Source organism: Amblyomma americanum, chromosome 9 (assembly GCF_052857255.1).
Source record: "Amblyomma americanum isolate KBUSLIRL-KWMA chromosome 9, ASM5285725v1, whole genome shotgun sequence".
Taxonomy (NCBI): Eukaryota; Metazoa; Arthropoda; class Arachnida; order Ixodida; family Ixodidae; genus Amblyomma; species Amblyomma americanum.
This window is the reverse complement of record NC_135505.1, coordinates 129,217,161-129,237,709: the sequence shown is the minus strand read 5'-3', so window position 1 is coordinate 129,237,709 and position 20,549 is coordinate 129,217,161. Positions and strand designations below refer to the sequence as shown.

Genomic DNA, 20,549 nt, shown 5'->3' with positions numbered 1-20,549 from the left:
GGTGATAAGCAGGGTAAAAGGCCCTCGTTTTCATTGCGTTATCAACTTTCGCCCGTCGCTATTGTTGAGGTGCCTAAATCCGCTATGGTGTGTTGACTTGAACAACAGGTAACGATAGCTTTGGTGGTAAGTTGTCTAAAACATTGTACTGTAGTACAGTGTAAGACTGCCCATCTTCCACCACCATAAAAGCCTCCTTCTTACATAGCTCTTATATGCTCTTTCGTTATAGGAGTTTCGTTCGGTACAATGCGCCTCCCACGCTTAGCCATTTTGCCAGTTTTTGAACACACTATGAACAATGCTATTTAATTATTTCTTGAGTGATTTTCAATACGGCAGGCCCTTTTACGATGCCCTGGAAGGGTGGAATGCGCAATTTGTACACTCAATCTAAAGCCACATGGAGACAAGTGTAAAACAAAGGCCACATGGCCGCATGAACAGATGCGTGATCAGAGCTGAATTATAGATAAAAAACAGATCATGGAGAATCGAGGCAGACACGTACTCAAAGTGAATACGTAAAATGGACACAAAAAGAATAGGACCGGTAACATTGTTAAAAATACAAATAAATCTAAACTTGCGTACATAGGTTAACCATGAGAATGAAGAAGAAAAATAAGGCTGACGCAAAGAAGCGTGTGCTTTTTGTTCCAGAAAATGATTCAGCAGAACGTTCAGCAGAATTCAAGACCCAGTGTACAGCCGTGAGGAAAAGTGGCATAAAACACACATGGGAAAACTGCATCGAAAGGCCATCTAGCGACAGCGACAGTGGTCTAGACAGCTCAAGGGGGACCAATCTTATCTGCAGGCATGTCAGTTGGCTCTTTTCGGTGTGGCGCTATTGCTCGGTGAAATGCCGAGTGGGGTCGCAGCAGTGCCGTACCTTAAAGGGACACTGAGGAGAACTCTATCATTTTTTTTTGTTAGCAAAATCTGATACTTTGGCATTTCATGGCTTTGTTGCCGCTTGTACGGGCGCGAAAGATGCATTTATTTCAAAGAAATTTGGATTCGAAGTTGAGAAAGTTTTTCCCGCCGCTCTGATTCAAACTCGAGAACTCTTATGACGACACGGAGAACTCTTATGACGTCACAGAACGGAGTGACGTGATACGTGACGTAAACGCAGACTCCGTGATCTCTGACGGCTAGCGGTGCGGCGCGCAACCTTGCTTTGCTAGCCTCAGAGTTTCGAGGCTTCCATGAAGTAAGGAAAATTCTTCCAAGGTGGCGCCCCTTGTCCTAGGAAGTCATCACGCTTGTACTTGCGAGATTCGCCTGTGGCGGCGACACCTGCATTTTGGTTCTTGCTATTTTCTACATTACAAGAGCTTTGTTTCCAGTAAGAGTGGCGTTTTTGTGATCAGGAGCTGCTATTCTATCGATACAAGCCAACTTCAATTTATCCTCAGTGTCCCTTTAAGCGTTGACGAAAGCGTTGAGTTAAAGCTGTACACCACAGTCATGGCCTTCTTTTGGTCGACTTCCACGCTTGCGATATCGCGGATCTGCGGAGGCCGGTCATGCGCCGGTTGCCTTGCCGTATCGCGACCATGTAGTAAAAACAAAAATATGAAACAAAAAGGCCACTCACGTGGCTTTTATCGCGTCGGAGCGTTTAGGCGAGTAGGAGTGCGACGCATCGAGCAGAGCTAATATGTTTGTCGATAAAATGAGGCCCCGCCCCAATTGTCTCCATCGCAGATAGCTGTTGGTAGATGTCGCTGCAAGGCTGCTTTCTCGAGCTCCGCCATCGGCTGCGTGTTGTATATCACTTTTGCTCACGACAGTACATAACTCAGAGCATTATTCGGCCTCTCATATGGCCTCTAACTTTGCAGTAGTTTTCAGTCAACGCATGGTTCACTGAGACGTCCAGTCGATTCCATTCTCGGATGGCAAAAAGAAAATTGAGTTCCTAAATGCGTCTGAATATTAACAATAGCCAGTTAATGTGTACCCAAGTTTGTGCCGTGTGTTTCAGTGGCTGTTGGTTACTCTTATATATATATTGACGCATTGATATTATGTAATTTGCGTAGCAGTTGACATAAAAATTTTGACCTTGCGTTTTTAGCTCTAATGGAGAGAGGCGCCAGGGATGAGATAATAGCAAGGGTTATTGGGGAGTCAGTGCACTTATACTTGCTATGGATTCATCACAGTGCCTTCACCCCCCACCCCCCCTGGTGTGAGCTATCGAGTTCTAGATATATGCGGCAAATCAAATAAACACAATGAAGTGGCCACCTACCCACCGTGGTACTGCGCATGATCATGGGAGCTCTCTACCAGCTGCTTGTATCTCATAAGTCCCACCGGCGGCTGTGTTTGAAACAGCTACTTGTCGGGGTGTTGCGCATGTCTTAACCGCTGCACTAGTGTGCTAGTATTGGTATGGAGACTTCCCGCGATCTATGATTGCGATTGAGATGGTCATGACGTCGTAAACACCACGTGACCACTAGTACACCAATTTCCCAAAGCATCAAAATAGCCCCAAATTTTGAATGTAGGCCCTCTTGAAAAAAATTAATTAAGGTTCATTACTGGTGAGTAGTGGGCCGATTAAGGTGAATCAGTAGGTCGTAATACTAAAACCCTTAATGATAATCCAATGAAATTCACCCGAACATACCTGGACGGCCTGATTTCTGCATACCAAATAATGAATATGGAACCAGTTCCGATCGAAAGATTGGCGGGAAAACCGCAAGAACTTATGGCAATCAATGTACACATCACAGCAGGCACCCTGAATGCCATAGCATTTTCTTCTTTACGCATGTGCTTAAGAATGCCCTTTAGTTTTTCGCAACATCGGTACGGGAGGTAATCTACTTTTGCTGGAATGGGTATTTACTTCGATTCGATTAATATAAAAAAATCAGGAGCCCTTGATCTTCTGCGGAAACTCTCTCAATGAGCAACTTCACAAATCCATAGTTGGTGCCTTATACAAGCAAAGAGCAATTTCCGGAAGGAAACGTCCTGTCTAAATCCAATATATGCTGGCAGGTTGGTAAAGTGGCAGCAACTGGCGACATGCAACAAACCACTGTAGGTCCTTAATGTAAGACTGAAAACAAGCCGTTCAAGGCTTTTATATGTGTAGAGTTCGTGATTTGTTTCCCTATTGTCTTCTTTATGCTTTTTCGGGCAATAAAGAAATTTTTCTTGTTGGAAATTTTGATGGGTAATTACCTGTTGATTTTTAGGCTATAAGGATTCAATATGTCAGTGTATTATGGGGCGAGTAGAGCAGAGCTGTCAATCGTAGTATTAAAGTTAACAGCTAACCGAACTCCAACGGCGCGATCGTCGGCTCCTTGGCATTGGCTTGCGTTGACCACACCTCATGGGCGTTACAATAAACCTAGAGGCTGATGCGAACAACAAAGTCCAATTTTACAACTTTGCACTTCGGTCTAGTGAGCACACAAAACAGAGTCTAGCCTTTCCTGTTCGAGGGGCAGCATTTCCTGAGCCCACGAGAGCACACAGTGCTTTTGAGTGCTGATGTCGAAAATCAGGTGCATTCCCACGGCGTTGTCAAGGCGCTGCGTAATTTATTTAATTTCCATTGCTCACTCTCCTGTTGTACTGTAATTTATTTTATTACATATGTCTAGTTATTTTGGACTATAGCACGCCTTGCCATCCAGACGTGTGTTTCCTTATGCTCTATTTTCTGCTACAAACATTCATCCGTGATATCCCTAAAGCTTACGTATGTAGAAGGTGCTGAATTAAGACACATTCGATTCATTTTTAGGCTTTTAGATCTCATAAGCTCTCAGTGTGGAAAAAGTATTACTTCTAAATATAAAAATCACTCACCGATCTCTTAAATATCAATTTGGCTTTTGTGTTCTTCTTGTAACTTTATTGATTTGCAGCAAATATGCTCACACAAGATCTGAATAATCGCAAAAAATAAAACGGAAAAACTTGAACTCAAATATGTTTGGCTGCCTCTCTCAACAGCCGTAGCGGCAGGTGCACAAGCCAGGCAGCACACAGAGCAGCGAACTACAGAACAAGTTGTACGTATTACCGTTGATCGTTTGCAGACAAAAAGAGTTCACATGAATCGGACAGTTAGCGCGAGGTAGCGATACTGCAGCTACAACAGTTTACCAGAAAAAAAAGATTTGGAAGACACGACATGGTAGGAATTTAGTACCAGTGAGTTTGTAATCGCATGATAGACACGAAACGTACGAACACGTTTCAGACGCTGAGTTCAGTTGAATAAAACACCACCTGTAGCATTCAACACCTCAACCTCAACCTCAACTTCAGTTGAAAAAGCATCGGGATTCAGGAAATCTGTGAAATACGTCAGCGCGCTTGGTAGTAAACAGAAAGAATATGAACTAATTAGCAGAACCTTCCTTCCGATTATGAACAAAACTGAGGTAAAATTGTGGCTCGTTAAGGTATTTAGTGCGAAGGAACCTAGGGGATCTGGATCTGCTTCCGCTATTCTTTGGTTTCTTTTTTGCCTTCTACGACCAATGTGTATACTGACCATAAATGCAAATGGTTTCTCGGCTTTCATTTATTCTTCCCCTCCTTCTCGCCTTCTCTTTGCTGGCCGACTGATTACGCTGGCGACTGTCCAGGATAATGTCCCTACAGCATCTTCTCGCTCGAGGACTTCCGATGTTCTTCAATCACGAGGCGCCTGTCAGAAACCTGTGAGAAATGCTGCTACATATCTGACAAGCGGTTCTGGCCAGTCAAGTTTAATCATGATAACAATTTGCTCTGATGAAGGGAAGTGCGCTGTAAACGTTACTCTCTCGGTGATACGAGAACCGCGTCTAGAGAAAATGTAAGAAGGCGGTTGTGACAAAAGATCAAAACTAAGGGCATGCTGGGGAGGGCTGTAGACTTTGTGGGCTCTGTGCATTTCGCCTCCATCGAAACGCGGTCGTCGCCGCTGCGTCGCCAGGATATTGTCAAAAGCCCTGCAGCTCTACATTCAAAACCCCTAACCATCGTGACACAATCTAAAGTCTAGGACTGCTAGACAGGACCAGTGTAGGCAAAAGAAAATACGGCAGGAAAGTGACAGCTCCACTGCCCGCACGTTTAACAATCACTCGGATGTACAAGCAACAAAGAGAAGTTCCTGCTCCTCAACAACGTCAGGAGATGCAGTAGAGCCCGAAGATGAAAACTGCCCTACCGTGTGCCTGTGGTAGCTCTTGATATGCGAGTATTTTGTAGTTTTATTTTTATGCCGGCAACAGAACCTATTCTTGCATATTATTGCTCCCTAAGACCGTGAAACTTTCAACCAATTGGTATAAAACAATGCTTAGTGTTTTATTTTGTCCTTAGAGTGTAAAACACGGTTTTAGGAGACAGACACACGGACGCCTCGTGGGCCAGATGTTCGTGATAGTGGACAGGGCGGTTCAGTTACCGACCTCATAACTGTGGCCGACCTCAACACCATAAAACAGGCGGTATTTCTTTCTTTGTCCTTGTTGCTTAGCGCTGTTTTAGGAGACAGACACACCGACGTCTCGCGGGCCAGATATTCCTGATAGTGGACAGGGCGGTTCAGTTACCGACCTCATAACTGTGGCCGACCTCAACACCATAAAACAGGCGGTATTTCTTTCTTCGTCCTTGTTGCTTAGCGCTGTTTTAACATTATGGAGCATTTCCAACTCGCCCAATCTGCCGTTCTTCTACAGGCGGTATTTGTCTAACGTCATGCGCTTAGATTTTAGTTGATGATGCACCACTCAGGGAGCTGGTAACGCTGCAGTAAGCTCCAAGCAGATGCGTGGGTGCTAACAGCAACTGGCCCCTCCCGGGGTTTTCATCACGGTGCGCTGGAAAATCACGGGCTTCTTATTTTTTTCACCATCCGACTGTTTTTAATCTCATGTTCTGTCACGCGTTTCTGTTCCAGGAGCATTACAAGTCTTGCCGGTTAAACAGGAATATGGAATGCCCTCTTTGTGGAATATTGCAAGAAAGTATGAGCGTCGCGCACCACTTGCGAGACCAGTGCCCAAAGAGACTTTTGCAATGCCGGTCATGCGGATGCGACGTTGCGGCTGCCGAAAAGCCGGTGAGCTTCTCATCGTAATTAGTAGTCAAGATTACGCGAAATGATACAAAGAGAAGTAGCGTCTTAGATCCTGCTGTAAGTTGCAGAGTACGCTTAACTTAATGCAGTAATAAAATGCACGAGTGGCTAAATTTCGTAAAGTATTCTGCTGTGCGCCGAATTTAAGGTACCGGAAAAAGCTAAAGTACTGCACAGTCTTTTTCCACAGGAAAGACAAACTGTTGGAGTGAGTAGTAGCTTAGGACGTCGGGGTAGTTGACTCATCATGAACCATGGCGCGCGACAACACGGGACACAGCGAACGAGTACCCGACTAACAACAGCGCAACCGAGGTTCAGTAGCGGAGGACTTACGGGATGAAACATGTTTTCTACGCTACTAAATTTCATCTGCGTTTTGGCTGCAGTGGCGACCTCCCACCTCCAGTCACACTTTACGCCAAATTTTTATGTACACATGGCGATCAAGATCACTACGATAATCATTGGTTGCGGTGCATCTTCGTTCAATTGTTCTGTGAAAATTTAATACCTTACAGGGTAATGTCAGGTGCAGCTTGACTGCAGAAGAAAGACTGACTGTGCTGTGAATACCAGTCAGATTTAATTGCAAGTATTCTCATCGAAAGACATTCGAGGATTTCCGAAAGTTGAGTCTGTTTAAATAAGCATGCCAGCAGTTACTTTTATTGCTGGTGCTTCCACACTGATCTTGTCTCTAATGCGTAATTTCTCCTACCTGTACCGTGGACAAATCGAATACTATAAGTAGCTCAGTTCTTGATCGATGAAAGACATGCTAGCAGTAATAGTGAAAGGGGCGATTTTATTATGCAAACAAACGTTTTTAGCCAAAAAATCGCTCCTCGGACGAGCACTGAAGCTGTCATTTCAAAGGCGAACACATTTAGTAATCGCCCAGGAAGAAAAGACATTGATGTGCTTGGTCAGTAAGTACGCATCAGGTGGCTTTGCTATTTCAAAAGCTCAATCGGAAAAACTTTGCGTTATGGTTTCATAATGTTTAACGTCCCAAAAAGACCCAGGCTATGAGGGCCGCCGTAGTCGAGTCCTCCGAATAATTTTGTCCACCTGGGATTCTTTAACGTCCGCTGACATCTCACAATACACGGGCATCTGGCATTTCGCCTGAATCGAAATGTGACCTCAGCGGCCGGAATCAAACCCGTGTCTTTCTGACCAGCAGCTGAGCACGTTAATCACTCAGCTACCGTGGCGGCTGGTTAGGGAAAATCAATATTCAGGGTGTTTCAGCGAACAATTTCAAAGATGCTCACAATTAGGGAGTTTGAAATGACAAGAAAGGCGTTTCAGCAACTGTAAACCAAAAACGAGGAAAGGTGTATAAAATTCATAGAGATATCGAGCCTTCTTCTTTTCATGAAACCATCCCTCCTTGCCAACCAAATTCATCGGAGTCCACAATTGACTCTAGAGCTTCCAAATACACTCAGTACTACCGGAAGTGCAATCGGTCGTTCACGTTCTACGAACAGGGGCGCCGAAAATACCTCTTTAACGGCACGTGTGGTAATGAGTTTTTCTCTGCCATCGCTTGTTTGGCTCAGTGTTACTTCTGCACCATCTATTCTATTGGAAGATGTTTCCGAAGTGCCCCAGACCGGACGACAACTTTGAACGCTACTCTTCAGTTACGTGCATCAACGAGCCCCAGACCGGCCGACAACTTTGAACGCTACTCTTCAGTTACGTGCATCAACGAGCCCCAGACCGGCCGACAACTTTGAACGCTACTCTTCAGTTACGTGCATCAACGAGCCCCAGACCGGACGACAACTTTGAACGCTACTCTTCAGTTACGTGCATCAACGAGCCCCAGACCGGACGACAACTTTGAACTCTACTCTTCAGTTACGTGCATCATCGAGCCCCAGACCGGGCGACAACTTTCAACGCTACTCTTCAGTTGCGTGCATCATCGAGCCCGTAGCGCCCTTCCGAAATCTGAGACAACGCCGGCGTAAAAATATCCATTGTCTCCGCATTACGACCTATGCGTCTTGTTGTCTCCGTAAATCACCAGGGAGGTTCGCTTTTTTCACGCAGGTGGTTTTAAAGAAGACGATTTACAATCACGCACGTGTCTGTAAAGGCTTTTTAATCTCATCAGCTGCCTCAGCTGCAGCGCAAGTTGAGATAGCAAACTCTTCCAACCAGCACCTGCTCTTCCCAACCTTGTCAGAAGTGCTTGTTTGGCTAATAGGCTAGCTTCGTAATCATATCTCGGCAGAAATATGTCTTCGAAAAAGCGAAGCTTCGATCTCTGTTTGCTCTCTTTTTTGTTTCACCCAATGGCAAGACTCCAAATGAATATTTTTTTCTAACAGAAATCAAAATAATTTCAATTCCTGATTGCACAGTCAAGCTTGTAGGCTTATCCGAGTCAGCGTGGAATAGTGCAACAACGTGAATGGGATTTCCTTCCTTTCCCTTTGGTACATAATCAAGCAGTCATAAGTTGTAAACCAGCTCTTTTTAGTGCGCGTATTCAAGCTATATGGAGCCAGTAAAATAGAATACCTTAGTTTCATTGGTCATGTGCTCGGTTTTGTTGAGAAAAATCCGGAAAAAACTTTTTACACTGAGTAATACATCAAGAAATAGGTGTTAGGCTCAGAGTATTGGAATGTTTTGCTTCATGTTCCACATTTTCTCTTCAAGGTGCATGAAGAAGAATGCGACCAACGTCCTGCGACATGCCCCCATTGCGAGCAAGCAGTCAGCAACTTATCTGTGGTAACTACTCTTCTCCTGTCTATTGTAATACTGGGCGGATCCCACCTTCAGTGTTATATTTCTATATTATAAATTATATAATAATATATATTATATATTATTTATATTATTATAATTATATTATATATTATATTTCAGAAAACAGGAAAACATTTGTCGCAAACTAAACTGAACACTTGGACTTTAATACGTTTAATGGGCTCTACTTACCGCCTCTTCATAAATGACCGTAAATGTGTTGCCGTCAAAACAAACCGATTAATGAAAAGCAAAACGTTCTAAACTCGCGAGAAGTTGGAAAGTGTGGATGTTTCATTATTAGAATGAATGCGATTTGAAAACTGATAGTTCTTCCTTTTATTGATGCCAATGTTTAATTCTAAAGCTCAGATAACATAATAAAGTGTATACTTTTGTTTTCATAGTCTACGACAGCTGTTTTCATCACAAAACTGGCGAGTATTATCCAGTACTAAAGACATGGTGTCAGTCGATACGACCACGGGTTGAAACATACGGCTTGTTCCATTGAATTGCTTCGGTATCTTTCACTTTCGCATAAGGCACTGATGCATTTAAATCAGGTATTTTCGGTTTGAAGTATAATGTTACTTAAAGGGTTGCAAAATACTCTGCAGTGAGTGAATGTACTCTCTAACAAACAATGCGTGCAGAAAACGCGTTTCTCTTTTATGTTGCTCAGTCTGAAGCTCACATGGGCAAGCGCTGTTTAAAGAAAAGGAATGCTTTGGAATGAAATTCCAGATATTCCATTTCTCTCAAAAATTAGTTCATTTCGCTCTTTAAGAATAGTTTGGAAGCAAAGCTTTGGACCGCAATAAAAGATATAAATGCGTAGTATTCGACTCGTAAAGAAGATTTTCAATATTAATGCATATCTGTTGATTAGGATATTTTTCAACTGAGTTGAGGCTATTGAAAACACACGAAACTTCTGGCCAGATACCTGTCTTTCCGGCCGACCTCATTGCTGTTCATTTAATAAACTTATTTCTCTCTCTCTATGTTTCAAAGGGGTTTTGATTTTCATTTAACTTAGTAGAGGTCCGGGGATTATTCTCTGACTTTTTGCGCTTTAGATTTGCAAATGGGGAGAACATTTTACCGCAGGATAAGCACATATTCGTGGTCTAAATAAATACTAAATAAAAGTGCACAAATTCTGGACGTTGGACCTCCATAGAAAATGCAACTGAATGGATGTCTTCTCATCAGAAGAAAAACTCGAGAATAATATAATAAAATCAGATAAAATCCTCAATAACTTTCAATATTAAAGGAAGACATATGCCTTCTTTATTTCTCACTGAAATGTCCAAGCAACCAAAGCTTTGTTCACTGGGCTCTATTTCTAACTGGCGATTTTACGAACCGGCACATGATTTTTATTTCGTTGCGGGAAAGAGTTTCTCCGCTTGATTATCTCCTACTCTAGTTCCCTGTAATCACGTTAGGCGCAAAGGGCTTTATTCTGTACAAATCCCGCTGTATCACTGTCGCTTATTTTTATTCGACGGCTTATATTTTATTTCAGCTCGAAAATGAGCATTATCCGGTTTGCCCATTGATACCTGTAAATTGCTCATTTCAAGAACTTGGCTGCACATTTAAGGTAAGTTATTTTTACCTCCTGCAACTTTTATATCTTCTTGATTGCTGTATTTGTAGAGCAAGAATTAAAATTCGCATGCCATCCTGCTGTTGAAAAGAAACGAATGGCTACAAGTAGAGCCTTATGATATCCGAAGCGGGGTTTTGGGCATTGGACGTTTGCACAAACTACTAAAACATTCTTTTTTGGCCCTTCTCGACAAGAGGTAACTTTATTTTTGTCTTTCTTGTGGCCATCGTTTTTACCTTTTTTTAAGGCAAAATAACGGCTAACAGTCTTTTACTGCAAGGTACATGTTTCCTGTCAGCGGTCTTGAGTTAATAACGCGCATGCAAAACATCATAGTTAGCCCAAAAAGTTAGCAATATGATGGAATGAGAAATGTATATGCAAAAGCAGAGACAACGACCTCATCTCGCCTAGTATTCCTAAATTTGAAGGCTAAGAATCATGAGCTGCGGTCCAGTTTCTCACCCTTGTGATATATTTAACCACTGAAGGTAAGCGAGCTTTGCAAATTTCTGCAAGAAGTGCTTGAGTGTGATTGTGGTTAGCAAGACTATCGCCGATACACCGATGGGCCAACATTTATTTCCGTAGCCGCCACGATGGCTCATTGGTTTTGGTGCTCGGCTGCGGACCTAAAAATCGCTGGTTCGATCTCGGAGGTCGTCTTGCGATGGACGTGAAATGCTAGTGGCCCATGTGCTGTGCGATGTCTGCACCCTAAAGAACCCGAGGGGATCGGTGACCAAACTTATCTGGAGCCTTCCGCTACGGCGTCTCACATCCTAAGTCGCTTTAAGACGTTCAACCCCATAAACCAAACCAAACCATTTATTTCTGATAGAGATTACCTATTTTTTCAAACTTATCTTTAAAAACCAAAAGCCCCGACATTAGCTTTGCTTTTAACACGGAGTTGTTTTCGAATTCTCTGCACTGCAGAGAAGAATGGGCGTATCGAAGTTAACCGTTGTGAAAGTTACACAAGTGATGTCCTATGGCCAAAGCTGATCTCGCCTCAATGTATCCATTGAATTTTTCATTAAAGCATAGCGCCAATAGAGGATTTTGTTTCCTCTGTTTATCTGCACTGTCCCCTACTGGAAGCAACACCCTTGTCAATCGCTGCGTTGACAAAGAGTGCTGCGGCTCGGGAACTGTGCAAAGAGGTGGTAGACGTAAATGAACGTAGAAACATAAACACTACCACAAATCTTGTATAAAAAATTTTTAATGGATAATGCAGTGTGAAGAAAATTTTTGCTGTACAAAGCGCTGAGGCATAAAAAATTTTATTCGGTAGCTGAGGCAGCAGGACTCTGTGGAAATTTGGATCAATGCCTTAGCATCCTTTCAAACTTCCCAAGGTAAGCTTCCACCACAAAAATCAGTCTTCTGGTTCTACTTTATGAAAAATAATAATTTATGCTAAAGGAGGCGGAAAACGTCGTTTTGCAGGGAGATTTGATGTCAGCTTATCCGCTGAAGCGCAGTGCTGATTTTCGCACACAAGACCGCAATTTTTTATGCAAGGAACGCGCAACCTATCGAGTATAGGTATCATAATGATGGGCGTTAGAACAATGAATGAACAGTGTGAACTGACTCGAATACAAATTTTTTGTTTCAGTATCGCAAGAAATCTTGCTCTAAGTCTGCGAACTACACGCTCACAGAGCAGCAGTGTGCAGTTGTTACTAAGTTTGGTCAACTTATAGTCGCAATGAAAAAAAAATCAAGTAACTGAAATGATGTAGTAAGTCTAAGATTTATTTTGAAAAACAATATCTACTGTGTTACTTGAGAGATGTACTCTTGTGATGGGGAGCAAGTCTGCAGAAGTATGAAAAAAAATGTACTGAGCGGCCAGTCAGACACAGCGGAAGCGGACAGCAGGACTGTCGGAGAAGATTACGAGTAGATATGCGAGTTAATTTAACGCACTCTACGACGTACTAACTGCCAGCATGCTGAATGACACTTGAAATAATAGCACAAAGATAGCATTGTGCCAGCACTAATATATGAGCAGAAAAATCAAAGCCAACGAACAACCCTGAAGTTCTCTAGACAAAACATAAGCGGAAGGAACGAGACAGGGGACGTAAATGGCACATATTTTCATGAAATCCGGTATACGAAAGAAAGACGTGGCATCAAAATTGATGGCTGGATGTTTATACTGTTATGAAAATAAGGAACAGTCAACACGGCTATAGTCAAGTGTTGAACAAATGAGTGACCTTATAGATTGAGGGTGCTGGCACTAAGTAGCCCATATTTACATAATTCTTGATTGGGTACCACGGCTTCTGAAGCATAGTCCAGAGTAGACCACGACCAAGCTGCACTTCTTCCCACCCCCGGCGTTTGATTAAATCTAACCAAGTTTATTTTTTCTACATAAGTGCAATGCTCATAGCTTGAGTGCCAAAACGCCGTGAAGACAGCTTTACTAGGCCAGAAGACATTTTGGCATCATCTACTTCATATACAAAGCACAGTGGTTCAGACGCAAGTGAAAATTACAATATGATACATGCGCCAGATCAAGAGCATAATTTAAACTACAAAAGCGAAAAGAGCAACTACACAAAAATAATACTTCTCTGCAAACAAATGGCATTCTATAAAGTGTCGTACATTGAGACAGGGGTGCATAGAAAGAAAATATAACAAGTGCACTCCAGAAAAGTAATCGTAAGTATGTGCCTAGTCCAGAGCAGCAAAGAAAAAATAAGAGTGTTTATTGCTGGAAAAAGGAGGGAGAGAGGTAGTCTGAGTTGGCTCAGTTTAGATGAAGCAGTGGTGTCCGAGGAACCTGCATGCAGTAGCTTCGTGCTGCAGTGAGCGCCTCTTCCTGATGAACACTCATCGCCACTCCACATTGAAAAAAATTTACCCTGATGCCCCCGCTTCTGCTATGTGTTTGAAATTTGCGCAGTTTTTATGGAACTCGCTGTGAAATCACCCTCCTTAGATCTGGAAGCTGAGCTTGTGTGTATGTCAATGCGTGCAAGCATACGTGGTATTTAGTGTGTGAGTGTGTTTGTGAGTACGCGTGCATGTGGGCGTGGGTGCGTGCATGCGTATTGAGCATTTGCATGAATGCCCTTTCTATAAGAACAGCTATCAGTTGCGAACTGATTTATTTTTATTTTCCATGCTGTCATTTTGCGCTCTCAAATCTGTTAAGCTATGCACATAAGAACTTTTAATTCATGTTGGTATTGCTTATGGCTATTCTTATTCAAGTAAGAAGAAGACCTTGCCCAACTGCCTATCCTTTCCTAGAAAACAAACATCATTGGGCTGGGTGACTTGTAAAGTGTACCTTACTCTTTTGAAAGAGACACCAAGTTAGACGTCAACATGAAAACAGTATCTACTAGCTTGAAATTTGGTCCTCATTTATATCTGCATTCTCTTATCCGACGTGTATCACACTAACTGCTACGCAACATTCACTTGTTTTCACGTCTGTTTTATGAACGAGTGTTACAGATAAATCAGTAGCCGACTAAACTAGCGGATGCATGAAACATGCGCTAAATACTTTGAGTAGTAACGCAGCAAAACTCAAAGCTTATGTGGGTAAGAACTGAGGTTATAACGGCTTTAAATTCTGTAGAGAATATAAAAAAATGTTTACACGCATTAGATTCTTCAAGTTCTCTGCACAGCTGTGCGGGGTGCCAAATTGTGCAGTGTGTAGTTGTTTCTGCATTATAAGCGGCTTGTTGAAGATTAAACATTCACTCTTGCAGGCTCCACGAAACTTGATGGGTGACCACGAGTCCAGCAGCGTCCATAATGTTTACCTCATTGCAGAAATCTGCAAACTGAAAAGTGAAAAGGAGGTAAGCGGCATACAGACGTTATCAAAGACACCATGCTGTCACGTAGCTGGTGACGACCGGCACAGAAGTCCGAACCCATGCGCACTTTGGTAAAAAAAAACGCGCTGTTTATTTCGGTGAACTATGGCTATCTCCTCTTGGAGATCATCATCATCATCATCATCATCATCATCATCATCATCATCATCATCATCAGCCTTACTACACCCACTGCAGGGCAAAGGCCTCTCCCATGTCTCTCCAATTAACCCTATCCTTTGCCAGCTGCATCCACCCTTTGCCTGCAAACTTCTTAATCTCATCCGCCCATCTAACCTTCTGCCGCCCCCTGCTACGCTTACTTTCTCTTGGAACCCACTCCGTTACCCTTAAAGACCAGCGGTTATCTTGCCTTCGCATCACATGCCCTGCCCATGCCCATTTCTTTCTCTTGATTTCGACTAGGATGTCATTAACCCGTGTTTGTTCCCTCACCCACTCTGCCCGCTTCCGATCTCTTAACGTTACACCTATCATTTTTCTTTCCATGGCTCGCTGCGTTGTCCTTAACTTAAGCTGAACTCTTTTCGTTAGCCTCCACGTTTCTGCCCCGTAGGTGAGTACCGGTAAGATTATGCTGTTGTACACTTTCCTCTTGGAGATGAGGGTAGAATTACTGGCATATTCTGGTCGATATTTTCTTGTGAAGGAACCCTAGGAGAACTCATGATCTGGACACAAATATATCTTCGCGAAACTGACGAATCCAAGTGTTCCATCGAACAACTCATTTATAACTAGACAACCCTATCTGTATTGTAAAAAAACTTTAACAGCAAGATTTTACGTATGAAACTTCGATAAATAATCGAGCCCATAGTAGAAATTCGGCCGACACAATGGCCGGTCTGGTAGCAGTCGACCTACTTTGCCTGAAGAGGATATACTTCATTTTATGAGTAGGACTCAGTCGCACGGAAGGAATTTTTTTTTTTGGAAGAAACTAGAGGTGCCGTATTTTTTTTCGTCCTTAACAACGGTTAACCTCTCTTGCAAGTTTTACGATTGCTTTCGCAGTGGTGTCTTCTGACAAATACCGTTGCAGACGTGTGATAAACGTCACCACTCTGATTTTAAAAAGTTTTTATACGAAACATAGTGTTTTATTTATAGGTTTAAGAAAACATGCGTAGTTTAGTTAATCTCCCCCTTGTTAAATGCAAGGCTTCTGGCATTCATTGCCACGCATCTGATGTCAGGGTTTTGCGCACGTTGACTACAACGAGAAAACTACATTCCTGGCTTAAAAAAAACGCGTCTTAATTTTTTCCGCCGTCTTGCTGAACCCGAAATCACAATAAAGTTTTTTATTGTACGAAGAAATATGGCCTGATAAAGTAAGTGGACATTTTCACAAGAAGAAGCTCGGCCGCTCAGATAACGACATGTGAACTTGTATGCAGTTGTGTCGGGGTAGATCATGGCTCCCGGGAAAGCTTTATTTGAAGATAGATATACCCTTTCAATATAAAGAACAGTATATAGCACTAAAAATTGTGGATATTCTAGCAGCCCTTGCGCGACCACCCCGAGTAGGGAACAGAAAGTGATAAGGCCGCCCACGTGACTAGCAAAACAAAAACATAGCAATGTATCGCGGCTACATATTACGCAGACATACGACTTGGTTCACCGCAGAACAATTCCTACTTTTTCGTTTCTTTTTTTTCTTGGAGGGGGGGGGGGGGGGGAGGTGAGGTCCTGCGTGAAGTGGGCGTAGCACAGCCCCCGCCTCGGCGAGTTCGATTTCGGCGCGTCTAGTCTTTGTCCGGTCACTTGCGCACCTCGGCGGCGCGTCGAGTCGTGTAGGCGTCGAAGGCCGAGTTTGTGAACGCGGGCGCCGCGCCATATGCGCGATACGTGCCGACATCTACAGCGGAACAATCGCGCGGAAGTGCCAGAGCTTGCATAAGACCAGTGACTGCTTCTCCCAGCAGGTTATTTTCGCGAATTCTCTAGCTCGGAAATACTTCGAAAATTTTCGAGGTCTTCTAATATTTGCAATTGACTTACAAACACGAAACCAAAACCGCATTATTCGCTTCCATATTAAAAACGTTCGAATATTCGCAAAACCCTAGCAAAGAGAGCGTACTCAAGAGCGGATGAGGCAGACTATCCGCGCTTTATTGTCTTGCGAGTCAGCACGATGTGTACGAGCAAGAATAAACGATGAGATTATCGAGCAGCCAACACAGTGTACAAAAAGACTTCAGTTAGGCTCGCTTACAAGAAATCAAACATTCAAACCAATGCAGAGCTCAAAGCGCGGTCTTGGCAGCACATCCAGTGCAGTCACTCAAAACAAGAAAAACTTACGTCTTACAAACTGATATTTTTGAGACAGAATGACAAAAACAACACAAAAGGGGCGAGGACAATCTCCAGCGGCGTTGAAGAAAGCAAACAACAGGGGCTGTAAATGGAGGCAAATTAAAAAAAAAGCGCTGGCATCTGAACTGAACTCTTAAAATTAGCGAGTTATATACCCAGTGTTGAGGACGCAGCTAAATGAAGGTGCAAAGTTTTGTGTTTGTGGCAAAGTATTTTGCATTTAATACAATTTCTTCGTCCCGTAGGTTAACATTGCCATGTGCAGGAGTTCCGTGTCTGTGCCAGGCCTGCCTGTGTTTGTTCGCACACTCCAAAAAATTTCAGCATCGATCGGAACGAACATTTAAAATGCTGAAGTATCTCCGAGCAGAACTTTGTTACAGTACATACTACGCGGCATAATAAAGGCGATTCAGTGCACGCATGTAACCTAGTTCGTGCTGATGGGTTACCTTTTCTGAAATTAGAATTTAATCCAAGCGTTCAATTATACTTAAAATTGGAAACGTTTAACTGAAAACAGATTTAATGAATGCGTGCATTACACCCGCCTGTCTGCGCACTGTGCAACTGAAGACAACTTTAAAGAATGAGTAAAACACACCTTCCAGTTTTTACGCTTTTCGTACAGCATCAAATACTGGTAAACACTACTTTTTTGACGGTGCGTTTTATGGTGACATGTGGTTTAGCCTGATATTTAGCCAATAATCTCAGGTTGTTAAGATGGGACGAAAAAAAGTTTTACAGTCAAGCCAAACGCCCCATGGTTAAAATGCGAACCGTGTTCGCAAAATTTTGTTGACTTCGACGCAGTGCAAATACATCACAGATTGGTTATCTGATTTATGCTAAACAGTTGCTTGCTTTAATTGATCTCATCACCTTCTCGCCGAAATTAATTTTTTTTGCAGTCTTATCTCAATGCTTTCACGATGTCTTTCGCTGCTTTTTTTGTTTCGTGTTGCCCAAGACATCTAAAGAACTCAACTGCGAGGTCGCAGAAAAGAAAAAAAACGCTAGGATCGCGAACGTTTCGCTGTCTGGAAGTATTGGCTCCGCCCACTTCAGTGTATTGCAAACTAGTTGCAGCGCTTATGAGAAGAAATTTCATTCCAAAAGAGTATCTGACGCACTTAAATAAGATGCACGCATTCATCGCGATTTGCAGGTTGTCTTAGCGCGAGACAAACAAGGACAGGAGTGGGACACAGGACGAGCCCTTGTCCTCGTTTGTATTACGCCAACCGGCAAATCATGAATCACCAACTGGCCCAAAACTCCACTTTGCTAAAGCATTCACCACCAATGCGTCACAGCTGAACACATAAAATAGGGTCTCATTCCTGCCCATAATAGGCCGGCAAGCAAAAATGTGAGCTCAAACATCAGGTCCTCCTTTTCCAGGTGGTCCTCAACGCTGTCAATGCGTCGTGAGGGACTGGTGGGTCGCCTCGTGTATTCATACTGTGTGGCCGCGAACTGAATCGTGCCCTCCAATGAAGCTTTGCTACAGCTCAGATTTTCCAAAAATATTGCAAAAAGCACACATGCCACATCACTATTGCCATCTGGTTTGCTTTGGTTTACATGGGTTTAACGTCCAAAAGCGACTCGGGCTATGAGGGACGCCGTAGTGAAGGGCTCCGCAAATTTCGACCACCTGGAGTTCTTTAACGTGCACTGACATCGCACAGTGCACGGGCCTCTAGAATTTCGCCTCCATCGAAATTCGACCGCCGCGGCCGGGATCGAACCCGCGTCTTTCGGGCCAGCAGCCGATCGCCATAACCACTCAGCCACCGCGGCGGCCACTATTGTCATCTGTTGGCCGTTCCAAGATATTGGTCTCAGCGGTGGCTCACTCCGCATCCGAGAAAAGTAAAGGTTGCCCACCGATGGGCCACGACACGCACGGATGACTAAAATCGTTGCCGCTGTGAACGTGGCAAATGAAGAATGCCTTAAAACTATTGTCCCTTACGCTGTTCAAACAGGCATTGGAAGAAATTTTAAGCGAAGCTTTGCTCGTGAAATTCGTACGTTAAAAATTTCTCAGTGTTCTCACATGCGGAAGGCTGCATTTACCGTCGCTAAAGCTTTGTCTTTTTAGTATACAGCAAGAACCCATTTCAAGTGAAAGTGCCTAAAATCTGTTTCTGCAATTGAGAGACAAGCTTCCACAGTGGGCCCAAGGCTGTAGAAACTGCCGCTTTCAGTGGTATACCCTCACATTTCATAACATTTCTTCTGAGCTAGTAGTTGATCACGACTGCGGTGAATGCTCTTTTTCTTTGCGCAGAACTTGAGAAGCGAGTTTCAGGAGCATCTCTGTGGAGTTGAGAAAAGATACGAGAAGAGGATGGCCGATATGGAAAAAAGCATGGTAATGTTGAACAGTGCTCGGCGACAGCTTTTCTGGGCAGTGAAGGAAGGCTGTAGAGGCTGAGCGTCCATGTCTGTGTCATTCCACAAGTTGTGCCGCACGACGGTCCGCCTGGCCGCTTGATGCGTTGATCTCAATTCGGCAGTTTAGCTCTCTCGTTCGTTTGGCTGAAGCCATCATGGAAGTTCCCGAACCAAGACGTGCCAAGCAAATTTGCTGTAATGAAGGAAAGAGCAGCATGCTTATACTAAGCTCGGCGACTGCTATACTCGTAACAGCTTTTCTAGCCAATAAATGGGAGGCTGCAGGCATGGAGCGTACAAAACGTTTTCATTCTACCAAAATATATCGCCGTCACGATGGCGCGCCTAGCCGCATGACGCGTTGCTATCTCCACGGTAACTTCAACTATCACCGTTTCAGCTGGCGCCATATATGGAACTTTCCTGTAATAAGTTATGCCTACTTAATGTGATGTGATCAAGAGACGAATTTTTTCTGAATATCTAAATATGAAAGTTGGCAGGTTTATTATAACTTTGCCGTAAATAAGGAATACGACAATTCACCAAGTTTTTAACGAAAACTAAAAACTCCTAGCAGTGACCACATTTCACTGCGCCGGAAGAGAGGGCTTGCTTCGGACGTGTAGCTTGCGTTTTACTGACAGGAAAATTTATCGCAGTGAACAGAATTTTACAAAACATTTGCTGCCCATTCTTCCTCGAGAACACGAGGTATTCGTTTCGTTTGAAACCGGGATGATCATACCGATCACTTCTCTTGTGTTAGGGTGACGAGCCACTCCAGTTCCTGTAATATGCAATACGAGCTGCCTTTGTGAGTGGAATTTAATTTCTCCGACCAAGCTTTCAATCTCTGTTCATGTTTGTTCAGTGAAGACTACCTGCTCTGTGCGTGTCAATCCCTAGTATCTACTGGTTTTTAACAGGTGATTTTTCTCCTTTCATGCTCAACCACATGAAAATCCCTATTCATGGTCCGGCGAGTAACTGTTACTTAGATCCTTCTATTGCACGTGAAGCATCTTTCTGCGGATAGGCTAACGTGATATACTCTTCAGTTCAAATTTGTATTCGCATTGTTGACTTGATTCCGCCGACCTTTAAATTCTCGCATTCTACATGGTTTGCAATCCAGCGGAAGTAGGCTAAAAACACAATTTTTGAAATTTCTTTTTAATTACCCCTTTATTAAGACACCTGCTTGTTTTTTTGTGCTCACCGCAACGTACAGGATGAGATGCGGAAAGAAATGAGCAGTCTGCGTAAAGAGAACAAGAAAACAGGGGAGCGTTTTTTCAAACGCCTGGAGACAATAAAACGCGATCAGGTAAGAATTTTCACTTGAACAGAATGGCATTGTAACACTTAAAAAGAAATG

General features: G+C 43.3%; 1 protein-coding gene across 1 annotated transcript; it reads left to right on the top strand.

Moving 5' to 3' along the window:
- The first annotated feature begins 4,018 nt into the window (after nt 1-4,018).
- Nucleotides 4,019-20,516, top strand: LOC144103669 (TNF receptor-associated factor 6-like). The gene is made up of 7 exons (XM_077636329.1): nt 4,019-4,058; nt 5,948-6,109; nt 8,813-8,887; nt 10,443-10,520; nt 14,294-14,386; nt 19,062-19,145; nt 20,403-20,516. The coding sequence occupies exons 2-7, from the start codon at nt 5,981-5,983 to the stop codon at nt 20,514-20,516; spliced, it is 573 nt and encodes a 190-aa protein (XP_077492455.1). The 5' UTR covers nt 4,019-4,058; nt 5,948-5,980.
- The last annotated feature ends 33 nt before the right edge of the window (nt 20,517-20,549 follow it).